We start from the raw sequence: 22,164 nt of genomic DNA on the forward strand, positions 1-22,164 counted from the left end.
TTTTTTATATTGGACAAATTTTGGAATTCCACGATGGATTAATTTAATTTATATTATTTCTTATGGGGAAATTGAACTCAAAAATTGAATCGTCTCTGGAATGGATTATGTTCAAATTTCGAGGCGCCACTGTAGATAGATTAATTAATGTACTATTGAATATATGTACATATATGAACATTCTATTCAAAGAAAATCGTGGAATTATCATTGAACCGAAAGATGCATAAACACTTTTAGACTTTTATAGTTCCAAATTTTCTACAGTTCCACATCTCATTAAAAATAATTTGTGCCCTGTAAATACCATTTTATTATCAAAATTTAGTCATTATAATATAATCATTACAATATTATGACCAAACTCTTCTACTGACTGAAAATTTTGACAAGAAAAATATATTCGTGTGACACAAGTCATTTTTAATGGAGAATTACTTGCACTAATTGGCTTCTGACTTTGTTTCCAAAATTTTGATAGCACCTATTTTGTCGACCATTTTCTCGGACGTTTTTTCGACAGACACCTAAACTCAAATACCACGATCTTACTTAAAGACGTTGACGATTAATCGTTTTGCTGGCCGGAAGACTACTCGGATTTCAAGCTTGAAGCGCAGATTTTTCATTGTCTGAAGTCTTTAAGCTCACTTCGTCGTACTACGTGCTAAATAAGCATTCAAGTACATTTGTCAGTTCTTAAACTGGAACCGTTAGAAATGCTTAACTTGAAACGGCGTAAAAAAAAAAAAAAAAAAGAAATCAAGAAAACTTACTTCTGCGGCTTAGACATCGGGATGAGATCCGAATATTCGAAATCACTTGCTTGAACGGACAAAATTGAAATCCATTGCGATTATATGTTCATTACAGATGCTAATAAATTTCTTTTTAAATATAAACTAATTGTAAGTGGACGTAGATATACACTATATATGTATGCGTATGCGATAATATTTGCCATTTAAAACTTACACATAAATAGACGGAAAACACAATAGTGCGACTAGCGTTGAAAGCGCATAATACTAAACGCAAATATATGTAAATACATAGTCTGGAAACTCGAGGCTTAAAAGTCCCGCTTAAAACACAATGCGTAACAAAGTTTCGTTCGTTTCGTACATAATATTTAGGCCTTATGTAGGAATCTGTATCATCAGGTAAATTGAATTTAATGTTTGATCATGTGATAGAATTCACGATTCGTATGTTATATTATATACTAAATATTTTAAATAGGTGTATACTTATATGTATTTGCATATATTTATAATATTATATATATATATATAATATTTTATATATATATTAAATAGTTACTCTCTATATTTCATAGAATTTTCTTTAAAATGTGCTTCTACGCAACAAGTGATTCTTTTCATCGAATAACTTGATTTGAGGTCCTCCTACTGTTAGAAATCTTTTACTCGTCTTCCATTCTTTTCCTCTGTTTGCACATCGACATCGTAAGTTTAAAACAATATGAAATAACATTCATAAAAGGAAAATAAAATTATATGTATTATAAGCGCAATGATTACGGTTTTCATATGATGTAAATTATTTTAAACGCAACGAATGCGTATATAAATAAATAAATAAAGATTTTTGATTAGCGATCACTTGTGAAATTCACAGATTATCACCATGATGCTAAAGTTTGAAAATTTTGATGCTACCAACAATACGTGTATACTTAACGTGTATGTACTACTTTTCTAATTCTTTAGATTTATGCTCGAGTCGAATATTTAAATGTCACTTAAATATAAAGTTCTCGTACGCTACCCTGTGCTTTAGAATCTATAAAGACGTTAAAATGCGAGGAAGTTACATTCAAAGTTGCTAACAAAGCTTATATATTATCGAATTCTTTTTAAAACAATTTTCAGACATTTGAACATCCACACTGGAATTTCAAATAGGCAGCAGAATTCAGTAATATTGGTCTGTTATGCAGACGGTGGAAATATTAATCTAAAAGATAAACGAATAAAATACTCTCGAAAGAAAAAATCCTTTTCTTTTCAAATATTATTACATGTATTACCGTAATTATTACCGTAACGATTGCTCATAGTACCAAATAAATTAATTTTTACAGCAATGATAGACTAAACGCATCGTGATAAAATTGAACAATAATATAAAGATATTTTCTATTCGTTCATCTTTTAGAGAATCTTATTTCTGCATTATCCAAATTTATTGAACACATTGGCACTTTAATTAATGTTAATTAATTGTATAGTTTCTAATATATTTGGTGCGTATACCATCGTCCAAACGTTTAATCGCACTCATTTATGATTAAAATGAAACTAAACATCAAACCTTTAATTAATTTTAAGATTATCTAATAGAAGTTTGTTAAAACAATATAACAAATGATTTAGATTAACAATTTAAACTAATCTGCTGCATTGAATGCATTATTTAACACAGTCATAATTTACTTTGGCAACATAATAAAATATAATGGATGAAATCAAAGAAAATCTATGAGAAATAAAAATATTGCTTTGTATATATAATAATCATGAAACCTGTTATTATATTAGCGACAATAATATTCAAAAAATATGTTTTTTTAAAATATATCTCTAAATAGCTAGTTTTAGAATATAAATGCTGTATATACGTAATTGAGTTTATAAACTATCAGTCAAATTCTGACGTAAGAAGAATACAAAGTAAACTCTACGTAACCTTTCCTTTTTATTTTTGGCTATACCATAAATTTTATATCTTCATAATTATATGAAATATAATAATAAAGATAAAAAAATTTAAATGATATATGTTTTTTACTTAATAAAATGTGTATTGATTTATTACATGCACTATTTTTATATAGAATTTAATTCTGTCATATTATACGACTATATAAATATGGAATATCGAAAAAAGAAAATAGTTAAGTTAAAGTTTAAGAGAATGAAGTAGGAACGACATGTGATCACAACCATTTGTAGCGGATTGCTCATCATTTGAAAATATGTAAAAACGATCTACTTCATAAACATATAAACGTATGACAAAATAAACTATAAAGTTGTAACAAATTTTAAATATACTGTAACAATAACCTTCTTGATGGATTATAAAATCGCGTTTTATTTATTCTGTTAATTTCGACGAATGACATCGATATTTCCTTTTTCTTCTCTTATTTTGATTTCTTTTACATTGCAATTAGTCTCCTTGTGATAAACTTATACAAGATATAACGTTCAACATCCGTGATTTTGTATAGAAAAATATAAAAGTTGACCGCAGTTGTAGAATTAACTCTGTAGAGCAAAAATGGATTGGATATTTTTCTTCATATTACCATTTGAATTAAAATGATAATTAATAACATAAATATTATCGTTTTCATAAAATGCAAATTATAGTTGGATAAAAATTACTGAGAATACGAATGCATAATATAACGAGAACAACGTAAATTATACAATAATAGCAAAATAATAATAAAATTTGAGATGAAATAAAACATTATAAATATACTGTGTGAAACAAAAACATTATAAAAGTAAATATAATGCTTTCTTCGCCCAGAAATCATACACTTAAATAAAATATCCATAATTATCATAATTTAATCACCATAATTTAGGTGATTTATATAAAACACATACATATTTTTAATATTATTATGTTGTATAGTGTATATTTTATATACATGTACAAACAAATATTTTGTCCCAACTGAAAAATCAAATTAGAATTTATTAATAAACAAAAGCTATATTCGTTTCAAAATCATACATCTCGTCAGAACATTTTAAAAATTAAATATTATATAATTAATAAGATTAAATTCTTAATGTTCTTAAGTACGATTAAACTTTTGGACGGCATTATTTACTTATATTTCTTTCTTTCTCGTCGAATTCAAAGATTGTAGCTTCATGAATAAAGTGGACAGATTTGTTTGAAACGGTAATATACTCTGACAAACATGTAATATTTTTTAAGTCAATTGTTTTTTGAACGATAATTTGATTGTGTTTAGATAAATACTGCCAAATGTACTTTCTGCCCTTAATCTCAGGTATCATATTCTATATCTAAATTATTTTGCTGACTATACCGAGGCTTTATTTAAAGCTTTCTGTAGTTCCCGTACCTATTTTATTTCGGATCCCGTCCGCTAATATTTGATATTCGAAAGTCTCATTACTATAATAACCATTAAATTACTTAACTATTGCAATATAGTATGGTTTCTTTATCTCAAAAAATTTTTTTACCATGTAAAAAATTTTAATCATTTTGTATTTGAAAGAACGAAAATGACACCAGTCTTAGAATCACTGAACCGATTTTCTTCATATACTAATTTCTCGATATTATAATTAAATGAATATAAAAAGACAATAGGCGAAACATGGAAATTACAAAGTGTATATGGAATAAAATTCTATAAAACCATACATTAATACTTCATAAAATTATATCAAATTTATATTATAGTACGTTAAAAAATAAATAAGTGTAGCAAATCGATATAATAAATATATTATTAAATGACATCAAAAAGTTCAAAGATGGAACTTGAAAAATATTCTTCAAATAGTTATGTGAAACTGAGCTTTAAAAGTTAGGACTTTTATCACTCAAATATTTTATTTTTGAGCGATTTGGAAATAATTTGAAAATAATTTAGAAACGTGAATCTATTGAATTACCCTTGATTCCTACCATTAAAGTCATTTAGACTAACTACGATTAATTATTTTAAATGCATTTAGTGCATCTTACTTGTTGACTACTACGTATTTAATCGTTCGTATATGTTCGTTTTGATCACGATCTTATTTTCTTCTAATTATAAGATAAACAATTCATGTTACATTAAATGCAACTTGAAATGTAAGAAAAAAAAAACTTTACTTATGCTATTCGTTAATAATTCTGAATTATGTAATTTGTGCGCTTCATTGATTGAGTGCGCCAGTTAAGACCACTTTGATCTTATGATGAAAAAAGTTGGTCCGCTATGTATTAAAAAATCCATATGAAATAAAAAAAAAAACAAAACAATGATATTTTTACCCACTATTACAGAAAATGCTGTCAGGAATGAAATAAAACGAATATCGGAAATAGTATTATACGTTAGTGGGTGGGTCCATAGCGCAAATAATAGATTTCATTACACTAGCAGCAGCTAAAGATGCATAAGGCTGCCATTCTTTTATACGAGAGCCATCTTTATAATCAGAAATACCTCGAATAACGGCAAAACTTTCACGGCAATTACCCAAGATACTTTCGACTACAGCATCCATCTCTGTATCAAATGCAAGAGCTCCAAAACGGGTTGCAAATTTCTGTCGGAGTTGGTCATCACGTGCAATATGTCTACCAGATGCTATAGGTGCTAAGTGAATTCGTGGACAGCCATTTGTTCTAAAACAACAAAACATTATTTTTATAGAATTAATGTTAACAGAAATAATTAAAAATTAGAGATATTACAATATTTTAAATAATAAAAGGTACTTTATCATAGAACATGCTAAATAACAACTTTATGTATTAAAAATAACAACAATAACCTTTTATTCGCCGCATCTAAAGGTGCAGTAGGATGCGCAACTTCAATAACATCTCTTTCACCAATAGCCATGTATAATTTGTCGGACTCTGGTGGCGGTAGTTTGAAATCATGCTCCGTTTGATTATTTAAAATATTTAAACCTTCCTTCAGGTACGTTTGCCATGGAGGATTTCTCTCATTCTCTGACTAATAAAAATCGTTAGTAACTACTCTAAATCCTCATTGGAAATTTAAAAGTATAATAACTTACCTGATCTTTGAGATTAGCAGCAATTTCTTGAAGGCATAAATTTGATGGACAATATTCTTTGGTTTCAAAATGGTAATCACCATTTTCATTTGTCTTTGCACTTTCGCAATAAACGTAAATATACTTCTTATTAAAAGGAGCAGGATGAGATATAACCACATCACCAAGTCGCACATGTTTATTATAATCTGTATAATGTGGTACACCTCCACCAATTCCAATTAAGAAGACAAAATCAACTTTTTGAAATGTACCTAAAGAAAATGTAAAATACTTACTTTATTGTATAAAATTTATTATGATTTATTATGAGCAAGTTTATCAGTTTTAAATACTACCTAATAATCTGGTAGTTGTATTTCCTGCCGCAGTCATTGCTTCTCTTGTATGACCTACAGTTGGTAGTTTTGTGCATACAATTCTATGTGCACCAATATTGCCTAATGTGTAAACATTTGATTCACCTATAACAAAAACAATCTTGTCTTGAGTCAAAAAATTCTTATTTATCTTCATCAGTAATTTTGAAATTTGTGTATGATACATGTGCACTGTGCTACTATTGAAAGACTGGTATCGAATTTGTGTACAATGTGGCTAGATTCATTAAAAATGACTCATTCCATACAGATGCAATTGTGTTTAATATCTATTACAAGATATATAAATTAAATATTCTATTATATTTATTGCTATATCAAATAATTCTTTTTTAATTCAAATGAAAGAAGTACTAAATAACTATCATAGTATATTTGTACTTAATATAAAAAATATGATTTTGAATTATAAAATTATCATTATTTTCATAATCTTTATTCCTAAATATCTTTCTCTTTTGAGAAAAAATTAACAATTGAATTAATATTTCACAAATAATTCAATATTTTACTCAATAATTAATTAATATAATTAATTTAATCAATGTATATATAAATGTGTACATAATAATAATGTATGATATTTATTGTGTATTTAGTAAATTAATTAGATAATAATAAATAGTAAATTAGATAGTAATAATAAAAATTGTATTAAAAATAACAAAAAATTAAATTAAATTTTAGAAATATTAATTATTTATTTTAAAAATAATAGTAATAAATTGAAAAAACTTAATACCAGTTTTGAAGGAAATAAAATGATATAATAATATCTTTTATACAAACAAAACAAAATAACATATAAACAAAAAACACACAAACAAAGACACATAATTTGTGATAATGTTGAACCATGCCCATTTTATATTTATATTTATATGCAATAGATTTAACTTAATTTGCTAATATTGCTGAAAGAGTAAATGATTGAAGATGAAGACATGATACATGAGATGACAGTCGAGTGAATTTCGTTGCAACAAAACAATATATTGTTTCTGCGGCATAGAAGAAATAATATTTTAATAAAAATGTCTATTAATATGTACTTTTCACAGCACAATGGCACTGCGACATTTCTTGAATACAAGCAATTGGCAAGCTATAACATTAAACGACATTGAAACAAAAAAGAAATTATATTACAAACTACTTTACCAAAACGACATGTCACTCGCGGTACTCCATCTGTCGCATCAGGTGAGCTTGCTGTACCTAAAGTTTCATGCGTTGTAAAATATTCGTACGCAGTACATTTTGTACTTTTACCGTCAACTAACATATACTAATACAATTGATACGACGAATTTTAAATTCGGTTAATTATAAATAATAAAAATATAATAAAATGTCGTTCGAAGTTTCTTATGTATATATATATGTGTTTATAAACACATATATACATATATTCATCAACAAAAAAAGAAAGATAAATAAATTTGAGTGTAAAATCTGTTTTAATTTCAAAATTTGTCTTTCTATGTCTATAGAAATTCGAATATCAGCCTATATCTTTAAAACGCAAATTACCATACCATATATTATTTTATATTCCCCCTGTTATAGAATTGATGAAGATTAATTCATAAAAGTTATGTGAAAAATAATTACTAGCTATTAAATGAAATATATCTTACCCACAGTAGTATAGCGAACAAATGTTTCTTTGTTTTCAATCATAGAATCAACTGCTAATTTTTCACAATATTGGGCAGTGATAATTGCTATAGTAGGTTGTTTTGCACTTGCCATTGTTGGCATTTGTTTTACAACCTAAAGAGAAACAGTACAATAATTTTTCATATATAATACCTAATAATTCCTACTATTAAAATAGTACATCAATAGTATACTATAAATTTATCACAAAATAATAAAAATTAAATTTACTTGTATTTGGGTATCTTGGTGTGCAACTCTAGTAAAAGCTCCATGGTCCATTGCTTTAACAACACCTTTTTCCTGTAATTCTTTTAATTTTACTTCAACGGCAGAAGGATCCCAGCCATGTTCTCTACAATAATTAGCACACACTGGTATACTAACTCTCTAATGCAAACTTAATTACAATTATTCTTAATTTTTAACAATAAAAATCTTACTTTGCTATATCAGTTATTGTAATTGGATTTGGATAAGCTGATTCAATAAGTTCTAACACTTTTTCTATTGTCAATTCAACCACTTGACCAATAACTGTCTCATCTGTTGATACTGTTAAGCAAAAAAATTAAATATTATCACATTTTAATACATTCTATATTTCTGCACAATATATAGATATAGATACTCATTTAAAAATAAATTATTTGTGATCGATTTTTAAATTTTTTATAAACAAAATAAACTATAGCCTTTGTGTATTTGTGTATGCTAAACATGTGCTACTTAGAACTTGGAATAAAAATGTAATGTCTACTACCAGTACCTTTTGTAGAATTACTGACATAGAAATTAAATCTAAATATTTTATATGGCAGTGGGCGACCATGAACGGAAAGTGAATGCTTTTTATGGATGTATTATACTAAATAGCAAAATAGCAATAAAAAAATGTTACATAGAATATAATGAATTTTGTCGTTAATGAACATAAAATAGTATATAATTGAAAATAAATTTTTTGATATAAAACATATTTTTTTATGAATAATAATGTTTTAAACATATTAATTGATCATATCTAAATGTACTATTTTTGTCACACACTGTGTTAAAATTTAAAATTAAAGAATATTATTGCATTCATAATCATGCATTCATATTACAAGCATGATATACTTCATTAATAAGATATGCATCTAAAAATGTATATCTAATTTTTGTTTTTAGTCAATTAATCAACATTTTGTAAAGAAAAAAAAATAAATTGAAACAATCATAAATTATGATTTTCATTATTAAGTAAAACAACAATGAACACTAAAATATATGTTAAATGTTTAATATTGGATTAATGCAAAAACTAAGGAAAACATTGTGTTAAGCCAATGTTGTTATGGTAACTACTTTATTGCATGAAGCAATAGAACATGTATTTACCGGTCAATATATAGATAAACAAGTTTTATATTTACTTATATTTTGTAAAATATTATGAATTATCTATGTCTTTCAATATATATATATTTATGCATCATTAATAAAGTAAATAATAATAAATTAGAGAAAATTACAATAAAATTAAATGAATGAAAAAATTTTGCAAGGGATTTCTCTTGAAATTTTTGACCGGCAAATATTTAATCAGTATTATATTTTATATAATAGCCTGCTTATAATATATTAATAAACATAAATCGCAATAAAATATGCAATTTTTTCATTGTCTCCAACCTGATTTCCAATTAATTTTCTTATATGGAAGAAGTGTGAACAGTATATGACCAGTATCAGCTGTGAATAACAGAGATTAAAAATAACACTTTTATTTTATATAGAATGAATATATATCACGTATAAAACATGTACACAAGTAACATGAGCAGCACAAATGCTAAGTGTACATTTCCTTCAGTTTCAGTTGTAATGCACACTTGAGACACACTGCTCCAATATCTTTCAATAAAGATCATTTGGTTCAATGAATCTAATCAAATAAATCTTGATACTACTCCCTACTTCAGAGTTACTTTAGTAACATAAAGAAAGTGTTGTAATATAACTAAATGAATGATTAAAACTAAATGGACATATGAGTATTAATTTTTCAATGTCAGACTTAAACAATTAATATAGTTATAAAATATGATTTGTACATAAGAAATAATATTTTTAGCTAGGGAACTTAGGGTTTTATTTATTAGCTTATATATTATTACAAAGAAAAATTCATTAAATATAATTATACAAAAATTTAAATAAAATTAAAAAATATAACATTGTACTTACATGGTCTAGCTGGAAGATTAACTGGTTCTTCAAGCTGTTTTAATTCCACTTCTATCTTTTTAATTGTAGAATACTTATGTAACATTAACTTCATTATTTTCTTTATAAATCCAACATAATCTGTAACAAAATCACATAATTTGTTGAAATTAGATACACTACAAACAAAAAAAGTAAAAAGAAAAAAATATTTGTTATTTTATGTTTGTAATAGTATTCTTATTCTTTTAAAATGATAATATAAAAATAGATTATTATTCTATATTAATATTATAATGTTCAAAAAGTAAAACTGGTTCACATTTATACAATAAATCAATACTCTATAAATAAACTTGATGGTTTAATTGTGTACTATACATACTATTAATTATATATTACAAACTTAAATAAATTTAAAATGATCTTTACCTCTTGGAAATTCTTGAGGACTGACTAATTCCCTAAAAAATTCTTGTGCTACACTTGGATGTTCTGCTTCTGAAAGTGTGTCTATGAACCAAAATTGAAGAGTTCTAGATTCTTGTGTATGCTTTCCACTTTGAGCACTCACTAAGAATACTCTAAATTGTAAGCAAAGATGCGCTGGATGAATTTCACCATTTGTAACTACAAAAGTTTCATTATTAACATTATTTTCTTTTATATGAACATTGTTCTTAACATGTCAGATACATATAGAATTTTATGTACCAGCAGCTGCTTGTTTATTAATAACTATTCCTTTGTGATCTCCTCCAGCAACATGAACATTATTTTCATTTCCGTTTTCTGTTGGCGGTTCTAAAGCCTGCCTTTCTATTATAAGGGTCGTAGAATTTGCAGTCTTACATTTTGGAGTCATGACAATGTGTTCTAATATAGAAAAAAAAATTTTTTTAATAAAGCTACTCAACACTTTACAATTGTGTATGAAAAAGAAGTACATAGAAGTACGTATTATAGAAGTTGATTCATTTAAATCAAATAAATATTTCAAAATCAATTTAAATTCTATACATGTACATATATGCTGTTGCCAGCTGTTCTTGTTGCACATATAATTGCATTAAAAAAATAGTTGATATTACATTGTAATATTAAATTATACTGAAAATAAATTATTTTTAAATAAAATCCTCATCTTTTATGTACTGACCTGTCTTTTTATCATCCATTTTGTAACATTCACTTTATCTGTTATACAAAATAACCAATTTTTTCTTATCTAACCAAAGCAAGCTACGAGCTTGAACTCGTCCACACAACTAATGACGACGTCGTTCTCTTCTCTACTGCTGAACTTTTTAACTGACTTCTTTTACCGTCCCACCACGGTAATGCGTGATTGCGCCTGTCAAAACGAAAACTCTATATAACCTCCTTACACTAACTCGTCAACCTTCCCTTTTATGGCCGTAATGAAAATAGTCTTTAAAAGGTAATGCATAATAGAGAAAATGCACAAAATTCATTAGCACAAAAAGTAGGTGATGTTAAGTGATCGAATTGAACACTCGTCGAAACAATTATCGATCGAAATAGTGACACATGCCACCGCCCTACGCCATTTATATTTATATTTAACTATGACATGTACAGTTCAGTTGCGTCATTTCTGTTATTCTTGAAATGAAACATATATATCACAACTGCTAAATTATGACGTATTCGTTCTTACGATATACGTATATGTATATACCATGTGTATAGAAATAATTGTAGTAAATATTAATTGTAGTAAAATAATAGTAAATACTATTAAAAGTATAGTTATCACTATCGTAAAAATAAAATTCGACAAGCTTAATAACTAGTCTCTCTTGATCATTTAATTTCAAGAAATTTGTATTCATGTTATATTTATTTAAACTTTTTTATTACCAGAAAGAATTTGTAAGTGTATGACGAAAGACAAATATAATACTACAAGCTATATAAAATTTGAAATTTCTCAAAAATTTTAATTTTTTTGATATTGTGCCCTAACATTTTCTCATTGCGCACATATATTCATTCTATATAGATATTATTATGCTACAAATTACATGATTAGCCTTTTGTTCATTGATATTTGCTTCCCGAATGAATCAACTGTAAGCAAGCAATCAACTATATTCGAAACATGCAGTTATATAGAGCAAACTTATATTGAGAAATATATGTATGCCTAAACCTACAATCAAGAAATGTTATTAATGATCTTTGCAATTAATGCAAAGATATAAGAATACAATAATACAATAATACAATAAACATTATTTACCTGTACAATTACAATGTTTTCCTACTTCTTTCCATTTGTCTGTTACAGTTTTATTTTTAAAATCTTTATGACTACTTTGCTATAACATCTGACCAAATTGAATTTCTGTTATTAACATTTCTGTATTTAACCCGGGATTACCCACGTGAAGGTCTAGTCGCCGGGATGTACCTGCGCCAGACCCCCAGGTGGGTAATCCCGGGTTAAACTGTTTTCATCATTGTGACTTGCCATTTGAATACATACTAAAATAGCAAACATTATTGAAAGCAGAGCAACAACAAATTACCCTCTCTTTGCAATTCAGTGCTGCTGCATGTATAGTCTATCTTATACAAATCCATGTTTTATTTGTTTTCCGCTGTTATCGCCAATCGCTTTACCGACTTTAGATTAAATTCTCAGCTTAATTATTATAGATTGTAACAAACTAGATATCTTGGTTAAGTCATGTATAATCCTTATTTATTCTGTTTTCTAAACAGATGTTTGGTCTTACTGTTAGTTAGTTTTCTAAACATTTGTTTTAAGAAGGTCATTTTCGTTGAGAATCCCCTTTTGAACTCTGCACACTTTCCTTTTGCACGTGTACATCACATTTTACAGAATAATAAATACTTCCCTCTTCAATGCAATAGTTTACTACGGTTTACGGAATATAATTTACTATCGAATCAGGAATATACAAAGAAAATTTTAGATTAAGGGGAAGCACTGAAGTAAAATTTTCAATTATTATTTTATACTTACATCTCGAATAATTTACTGCTCAAGTTTACTTTTAAAATAAAAATCGACTTATAGTTGTCTTGAATTTTCGCGCACTTTAATGTGTAAAGCAGCAACTATGAATACCAACCTACATAAACTAAATAACTATGATTAAATAACCGTTAAACTGTCCAGCCAGCTTAGTACATACATTGAAGTAGTGAATTTAAATAAGATTATTAGAAATTTAATTTTGAAAAGCTTTTTCAGTTATAGTTAGCTAATATAATTCTCTAAATACTTAAGAAGAACTATTTTATGGAAATATTTTATCCACAATATTTTGAATGTTTTATTTTATGTAAAACTGATGCAGTTAAATATAGTAAGTACCAATTAAATGGTTGTAATTATAGTATACCTCTTTATAAGTTATTCTCAATTACTTTTTTAAATGCCTATCAATTAATTTTATAAACTTTTTTTCTTTTTATTATACTTTTACGTATACATAGTTTTACAGTTATTTCTTATATATAATAACTAATTTTATTTGATCAAAATAATAAATGCATTTTCAATGTAAAAAATATTTTATAGTAATCTTAATTAATCTTTAGTAAATAAATGTAAAAGTACAAATAAATAATTATTTATATGAATTAACTCTCAAGGATAATGTTATTATAGAACTTCTCACTGTTATCACCTTTGAATTCGATCATTTTTCAATGAATAATATTTGTGATTTTTTTTGTTTAAAATAATGCAAAAGATTATAATTATTTATTTTTCTAAATATGATTGTTTCTTATTATTATTTGAATTTTGCCTGATACTTCGTGTAGATGCAGAAGATATATATTTTCGTTCGAAACAAACGAAGAATTGCTCTTGTCTGAAATAACTATCGCGTTTGTATTTATTCCAACAAATTATATTTATAAATCAGAACTTCAAAATTACAATCTTTTTGTAAAAAAAAGAGAAACAGAACAAACTGAAAAAATTTACTAATTATAAAATTAAAATGAAATATGTACATATATATTTTGTTTAATTAATATTAATGTAATTTGAACAAATTTATTTTTATAGTATCTTTTTATTGACGATATATATAATTTAATAATACTAAATTGGTATGTATGAAGAAATACATACAACACAGTTTTAATCAAAATGCATTAGTTCATTTGCTCAGGCTTTAAAGATTTTTATCTAGGATTAATTAGGAATTTGATTCATAAAAGAAACTTCTTATTTTTTTAAAATAATGATGTATTTAACACACAAGCAAATATATGATTAACCAGACGTCAAATGCCACGTATAGAGCTTTGAAGTTGAGTCAGCATGCACTCTCGTTTGAGGAGATTACGATGCATTCAATCACATAACTTCGCAGAGCACGTATCTCAAGTCGCTCATGTACTTTTGTTTTTATTACTATATTAAGTCGTCGTGTTGGTGTGGATGATGGTTTGTGAATAACTAGATTCGAATTGGAATAAAATTTAAATTCCTTTAAAACAATGTTCTGTAAGTAAAATTCAAATTTACTTTGTCCTACGCCTAATACGTTATTCCCTTGTTATGAAATGTTTAAGGATGTAGACATATTCTCTCTTTATTAATATTTTTCATAATGTCATTACATATATGACAAAATGTCATAAATAACTAACGAAAGTTAAGGGAAGAAAAATTTTAATATATTTTTGTTCCTAATCAACATTTTAACTCGATACCTATTTTTATAAATATTCTTATTTTATGAATTAAATATTAAAATAATATTTAAATCATTATTATAGTTATTATATTGTATAATTTTGAAATGAAAATATAATAATAAAAAGAGAAATTCTTGATTCACTGATGAAACATTATACGATACGATAAATCGTTTCAAGGAATTCCCCTCATACATGGTTTAACTTTATCGATTAACAACGCGAACTAACAGAAAAGACTTATGTATATATGTTAGATAAGAATCAAAGATCGATCAGTTTGCATTACGGACACTCGATACAGTCTAGATTAAGTGAAAAACAATTTAAATATTAAATTTCTTGAAAATAGTAGAATCTAGAAACATTGGAATTGAAATTTTAATGTAGATTATACTGATTCGAATGTTGTGCCTGTATATATAGTTGTTGATTATTTTAAAATTACATACAAAGATATTCCTCTTTATTTCTTTCATTGTTAGTCCATTACGCAATAGATATAATTAGATTTTTCGATATAATATGCTGAAGTTACATCATCACTCTGTTTTCTGAATATGCTTTCTGAATTGTATGGTACAAAAACACCAACGGATTTTCCGCGATTACGCTATCGTTATTGAGAACAGTTTTCCGATTACTATCTTTATTGTAAAATGCGTCACGTAGACGTACGGTAATTCCGCGCGTAAAACCAGATTTAAATGAAGAATTCACTTCATAAAAAGATATAAATAAGGAATAGACATATCAGCTTTCAGTCAGTCTTAAATTGGCGAGTTAAGAAGTACTGTACAAAGCTACCTTATTCTCGAAACAAACTTCTGTGTTATATTTTAAAGTATTGAACTGTAAAAAGTGTTTATAGTGTTAAACTTTAAAAAGAGTAAGTTTAAATAATTTTATTATTATATTTTTCAATATTTAATATATGTCTATTATGGTAAATTTTTTTTATACGATGACATAAACTGAATATTAGACAAAACTTAAAATAGAAAAACTATTTCTACTACATGATATTTCGAAATCACTCATTTCAAAATTTCTTTTTCTATTTTATTTAAAAATATTAGTTTTTATTAGTATAATTTAAATTTTTACTTGGAAATAAGAAGCTATTCAACGAAACTTCTGCTACTTTCATCAACTTCAATATTTTACTTTAAACGTTTTATTAGTTTTACAAAATTGTGAGTAATGTGCAAATTTTAAATGGAATTTCGCATCTTAATTAAAGTATCATATTTATTTTGTTAAACCAAGAATACATTCTCGTCATGGACGTTAGAAATGAATTATTAAATTTTATACCTGCTAGTATACTTGCTTAGGGCGTTAATATTAATGATTTTATTGGAAAAGGAATATTCGTAAAATTTTTTGGATTATACAGTACACTTTTATATTTATAATCAGTTAAATTTTAACAAAGTGACAAATTGAAATAATATATAAAGTGTTCACATTATTAATATCAAGTGATTCGCAAACAAATTCTTATGCATAACATGTTGATCTAAATAAACTTTTTAAAAATTTACCACAGTTTTTATAACGACAAAATTGTGAGTATTTTATTTACTTATTTATTTCTCTTATTTTTACTACTAATTATATTGCTCTATAATGCTCAATATAATAAATTATTCAACTTTATTATATATGTAGCTAATTAATTAATTATGATCACGCTTAAAAATTAACATAAATAATAAATAAATAATTATATAATTAATTAACTGCATTATAATCCACTACACAATATATATTTAATTAAATATATTTGTTCCTTTAGTTTTTTGAGGTCCTTTTCTTCTGGAGAAAATCTTTCACGACTATGTAAATGGAAATCATAAGTGTTTATAAACTGATACAGTATCAGAATGGACCTTAGCAGTAATGCCATCACAGAGCAGATCATATTACTCGTTTTCATTTTACACATGTAAGCTATTTCCGTTCTGATAAAGGATCTACATCAGTTTCTAATGACAGTTTACACATACACACTCGGTATCGTCGCAGCTAGTTGGGTGATCGTATTGCCTTCAGATCAATTTGTAAAATGATTATTCTATATGATTTTCAATCGAACTAAATTTGATAATTTACAATACTAGTATTAATACTAATATTTTAATAATAATTTTAATAGTAGAATTGATATTTAGTAAATTACATGAAACACCCTGTAAATTTCATTCTTGAAATTGTTCTTTCAAACTACATACATAAATTAAAGGTTTGAATTAGCATGTAATAAACATTTTTAATATACATTGAGACTACTCTTTTTGAGTCAGGATTTTAATGCGTCATAGTTATATAGATATAATTCATTTCTGTAACAGCACGATATCATAAAATTGAAATTTAAGTTAATAAATTAAAATGTTAATCGATAGTTCGTATACATATTTAATATTGAATGTAGAATTATAAGAGGCAGAAAGACTTAAGAAAGTCACCACGTGTTTACTTCATGGTCATTTAAATATCATTCTACTTTTCCCACCAAAGATGCTGAGGGTGCGTGGTGTTATTGTATTCTTTTAGAATGTTCTTTTAAGCACGTTGGAACCAATGGAACCAATCAGCATTCGAATTTTTTAGATAGGAAGGGGTAGGAAGAATTTCGCGCGCAGAAAAAAATGAACAGAGGTTTAGTTCAGTCTTGTAACGGCGATCGTATTGAGTAGTTGTTGTAATCAGTATTCATATATTTTTACATAAATACAAGTGAAGTTTTGCCCAACGTGTAAATAAGTAAGTAGAAAAGACTAGATATTTTAGATATTTTAGAGTTTAATATTTCAAAAAATTGTACATTTAAATCACGAAAATTCGAAATTTTCAAATATGAGAAGAGAAGAATTTAAAATACATATATACATTGCAAACACAAACATATACACTAAAAATACACAGTGGTATCATGAGTTACATTCTCCTGATTTACGTCGTCTCTGGCCAACGTGAATTGTTTCTAGCCGATATCTGACTCTCGACATGCTTAGTCCTTGGTGAATTATTCCAGATTTTTGCTACCACTTTTATACATATACAAAATTTGATAAAACGCAAATATGTATACATATATATATATATTTGTATACATACATATGACTAATCCGTATACCCTGTTACGTCTTTTTTCACATACATATTTTTCTTACATATATATACTTTCTTCTTATATTTTCGTACATGTGTATTTATCATACATTCGTCACATATCGTCATATATTTTCTTGTCAAAACGAATTTAATGGTAACATACGTCATTTTCAATCATGTAATATCATACAATTTGTTTGTTTCTAAATTCAGTGTACAACTTTATTGATAGAATGTCAATATCATATATTTATATATATCAATGACGTAGTTAACAATGACTTGAAATCAATTTGATTCTGACATTGGAATTATGTCAATAAAACTATACCTAATGTATTATCGAAATAATCATTAGTAGTTTTTTTCATTTTTCTATCGTAGATGTATTAGTTAAAGACATGTCTAAGACATGTTTATATTTTTATCAGTTCTAACTCATATGTATTAATATATCATTAAAGATATATCAGATAAATTATATACTTTCATTAGTTTTATTATTAATAGTGTGAAATAATAAATTCGGTACAAATATGTAATAAATTAATAAATTTTAAAAATTCTTTCCTATTAGTATGGAATCCAATAATATGGAAACTATTGAGTTTTCGTATTCTCGTTATCGATTTCGAAAACAAATCTGCAGTTGTTTATGCTCCACATACGCTTTATCGCTAAGCTATAGTACATTATGGACAGAGTATAATGTTTCGATCGTTATAATAGAGCGGTGCCATTTGATGTTGCAGTACCTTTGTATGAGATCGACATTCCGACGATTAACATCATATTCTTCTTTATTTGTGGACATATGTATCTATATGCCAGAAAAATATTGATAATTCTTTGGTGATTCAGTGATTCGATCAATCAAACAAATTTTAATATCATTTTAGAACTTTATTATTGTAAGTTATCAGATATAAAAAAGATAAACTCTATCTCTATTAATTTACAATAAATCGCATTAATATTTTATAGAAATACCATTTTAATTGAATGACGTCTATCTTTTAATTGAATGACGACGATTATCTTAAACTATATATTCACATTTGTATTCGATAATCATATCATCCAAGAATTTTTTATTTTTATTTAATTTATTATCAGTTGAATAGTTGCTACAATATTATTGTGAAGGAAAAAGAAAAATAAAGAGAGACTCTACAATTAATTCATAATAACGTAAATATCAAATGTAGAAATATTCATCTATTTGATAACTAATATTAATCTAAATTATGCTCTAACAATTGTGTTATATTTGCAGACGTTTAAACATGAAACATTTTGATCACAACACATTGATAAACATCTGAAAAAAATAACGTGGTGAATTCAGACGGTGGGTTCAATAATATTCAGAAAGGTAAGAAAGATTCTTTATGTCAAATTTTTATGCTAATAATTTTATAAAACATATATTAATGGTAATTGTTTTTATTAATTCATTTTCTAAACATGAAGAAAGAAAATAACAACAGCGCTACAATGCAGAAACTGAATGAAAAACTGGCATCTATGACCATTAGTAAATCTAATTGTCCCAAATGTGATAAACCAAAGGTGCCTGATGTTAACAACTTAACCAAGTATCAAAGGAAAGTTTACAATAATATACATCAATTTTTAAAAGAAAATGATAGAGGAGTTATTACGATCGATACTCCAAGCGGTACTGGTAAAACGTTTCTTTTATGCACTTTGGCCAAGGACTATCAGAAGACAATTAAATTTATTATATTCCGGAAAGACCAAGCGAGTAAAATTTCGTTGTGGAACATTCAGACTTATACTTTCATATCTTTTATTATGCATCATTTCAATCTAAAGTATGAAAATGCGATTGAAATGTTTCGAATGTATGATAAAGATAATATTACGGAACTTTATAAGTTAATCGTTTATTCTAAAAAGTTTGTAGCTGAAAATGCATCTATTATTATTTTAGACATATATACTATACCCTCACCAACAATGTTGCTTTTATTGTACATAATATCGCTTCAACATAAACTATATTTAATTTTTGCTGGCAATCGTACGCAGTTAGATGCTATCAATAAATCGGTATTTCACAAGGAGAATAATTTTTATATTGTTCAAATACTTAACGATTTGACAATAAATAAGTTAGCTGAAAACATACGAACATGTGATAATATACTTGAAAATGAAATATCATGTTTCCATAAACGTTTGCTGCAAATACAACCTGCTGGAAATATTCCATTTTATTATGATTTGCGTTATTATCTATATACTCTATTTCGATCGAAATATTTCACCGAAGAACGTTTCGATACAATTTATATTGCTCAAACTCATCAGAATATTAGAAAGCGTTTATATCGCTTAATTGACTATTGTAAGTTAAGTAAAAAACCATACTATGAGGTACCATTTTACTATCAAAACATAAATGGCATCAAAGAACCTCTTCCCAAAAATCGGAACGGTAAATTTTTCCCCACATTGTTACTAGTAAAAGGATACAAATATATTTATATTGATGAAAAAGGTGTTCATCATGTTGTTCTGCTGCAAAATGTATTTTTATCCAATTTTGAAGTCGGGTCTTTGGAAATCCGTTTTATAAAAGATGCTCAGGTTAAGAAAATTCAACGAATCAAACTTAATTATTATCAAATTTTACCAGCCTATCGTAAATGGTTAATGGACAAAATTAAGTATACAGACAACTTATGGCAATTTCCTTTACGTCCATATACGTTGACGTATCATGCTACTTTAGGACAAACACTCGAGAAAGAACAAGTAGAACTTAATGCTGATTGTCATTATGCTAATTTCTTGTATATTGGTCTTTCTTGTATACGCCATAAATCTGATATACATAAAATTCATGATCAAAACGTTGCAGGATATTTAGTAACGGAATATATGGAAACTGTTCGAAATGACACTACATATTATTATCGTTGTGAGATTGATACACGTGCAATTTATGAATATGTCACTAATAAACAGCCAGTCAAATATATAGATAATATAGAGTGGACAACGGTGGACGACGTGAAAATATTTGAGAGCAAGCGGCCTACGTCCTGTTATTGGCGTATTAAACGTAGTATCTATGAAAAATCCAACGAGAAAGTAGATACATCACTGATGCAAGTTGCAAGATTTGTCAAAGAAAATCCAGATGTGATAATTAATGCGATGAAAATGGCACCTGCTAACGACCTAATAAATGATAACGACCTAATAAATGATAACAACAATAAAAAGAAAAAAACGAAAAGACAAAAGAATAAAGAGGATAAAAAATCCGATGCATACAATTATTTGAGAGATCAGTATGATCAATGGGTTGTTAAAAATGAAATCAATTTACGTCAATAAATTTACGCACGATAAATTAAGGAATTTATACATTTTTTATATTATATATTATTTTAATATACTTTTGTAAAAGTTTTTATAAATGTACACTATTTTTTATGTTGCTTTTGCAATTATTATTAATGTTAAAATAATTATTATATTACGGATGTTTATGCATTTACAGCATTTAAGTTTATACTTTATGTTCAAGTTCAATATGATGCAGCTTGTAAGAAAAAATTTTTCAGTTACTATGTTTTATATTTTTAATATCAATATAATAATCATTTATAACTAGGATTATATTTTTTTATCATTACTACATTTCAAGTGATAAAAAGATAAACTTAATTTTTTTCTATTTTCGTATTGAGTCGGTATCAAATTGTTTTTTATATGTTATTTTATTTAAATATATGCATATTATTATTATTATTATTATTATTATTATTATTATGTGTATATTATTATTATTAACTGATATGTATATAAGAAATTTGTGTGAACTAAAACTCAACGATCTATTTTGTTCGATTCAAAGTTACATTTTAGTTATTTGTTTTAATCTTAAAGTGAGAGTAACTAGTATCCAAGTTCAGTTACTTATTACTATTAAGAACATTTCAGTGTTATAAGTACAATAAAATTGTTTAAAAACATATATTGTAAGGTAACATAATAAGCCATTAATATTAATCTTATGATTAATGACTAAATATTGTATGACTATTTTATTCATAAAACTTTATATAATCTATGATATTTTTTTATGAATATTTTGACAATAACAAATTGCCAAACAGTATACAAACATTTTAATGTTTATTAAAAATCCTGTCTTAATTAGAAAAATGAAGAGATAGAAGTAACTTAATTAGGACTAACAAACAAGAAAT

The 22,164-nt window shown here is 26.1% G+C and overlaps 2 protein-coding genes across 10 annotated transcripts; one reads left to right on the forward strand and one right to left on the reverse strand.

The window, feature by feature from the left end:
* Window positions 1–4,514: 4,514 nt before the first annotated feature.
* LOC122533693 lies at window positions 4,515–12,440 on the reverse strand. 4 transcript variants are annotated; one of them, XM_043663651.1, is made up of 14 exons: window positions 12,345–12,440; window positions 11,238–11,432; window positions 10,793–10,954; window positions 10,511–10,708; window positions 10,100–10,219; window positions 9,545–9,604; window positions 8,311–8,422; window positions 8,099–8,222; window positions 7,846–7,981; window positions 7,367–7,423; window positions 6,164–6,289; window positions 5,826–6,079; window positions 5,574–5,761; window positions 4,515–5,424 (listed from the first exon to the last, which is right to left on the reverse strand). In XM_043663651.1, the coding sequence occupies exons 2-14, from the start codon at window positions 11,254–11,256 to the stop codon at window positions 5,124–5,126; spliced, it is 1,857 nt and encodes a 618-aa protein (XP_043519586.1). In that variant the 5' UTR covers window positions 11,257–11,432; window positions 12,345–12,440; the 3' UTR covers window positions 4,515–5,123. The 4 variants fall into 4 exon arrangements, with proteins under 4 accessions (XP_043519586.1, XP_043519587.1, XP_043519588.1 ...); XM_043663652.1 differs by lacking the exons at window positions 7,367–7,423; window positions 12,345–12,440 and having other exon boundaries at window positions 11,238–11,667; XM_043663653.1 differs by lacking the exons at window positions 9,545–9,604; window positions 12,345–12,440 and having other exon boundaries at window positions 11,238–11,666.
* A 1,979-nt stretch (window positions 12,441–14,419) lies between these two features.
* LOC122533687 lies at window positions 14,420–21,392 on the forward strand. Of its 6 annotated transcripts, XM_043663627.1 has the most exons (5): window positions 14,420–14,597; window positions 16,593–16,742; window positions 19,031–19,105; window positions 19,191–19,289; window positions 19,388–21,392. In XM_043663627.1, exon 5 carries the CDS (start codon window positions 19,412–19,414, stop codon window positions 21,284–21,286), a length of 1,875 nt encoding a protein of 624 aa, XP_043519562.1. In that variant the 5' UTR covers window positions 14,420–14,597; window positions 16,593–16,742; window positions 19,031–19,105; window positions 19,191–19,289; window positions 19,388–19,411; the 3' UTR covers window positions 21,287–21,392. The 6 variants fall into 6 exon arrangements, with proteins under 6 accessions (XP_043519562.1, XP_043519564.1, XP_043519563.1 ...); XM_043663629.1 differs by lacking the exon at window positions 19,031–19,105; XM_043663628.1 differs by lacking the exon at window positions 16,593–16,742.
* The last annotated feature ends 772 nt before the right edge of the window (window positions 21,393–22,164 follow it).

This window comes from Frieseomelitta varia, unplaced genomic scaffold, assembly GCF_011392965.1.
Source record: "Frieseomelitta varia isolate USP_RPSP 00005682 unplaced genomic scaffold, Fvar_1.2 scaffold_545, whole genome shotgun sequence".
NCBI classification, from domain to species: domain Eukaryota; kingdom Metazoa; phylum Arthropoda; class Insecta; order Hymenoptera; family Apidae; genus Frieseomelitta; species Frieseomelitta varia.

Coding starts and splice junctions, on each gene's coding strand:
- LOC122533693 (XM_043663651.1), bottom strand. Junction 8,423..9,544: donor GAAAATTAATTGGAAATCAG/GTTGGAGACAAT, acceptor TTTGCTTAACAG/TATCAACAGATGAGACAGTT. Junction 7,424..7,845: donor TGTTCGCTATACTACTGTGG/GTAAGATATATT, acceptor ATGAAACTTTAG/GTACAGCAAGCTCACCTGAT.
- LOC122533687 (XM_043663627.1), top strand. CDS start 19,412: ATGCAGAAACTGAATGAAAAACTGGCATCTATGACCATTAGTAAATCT.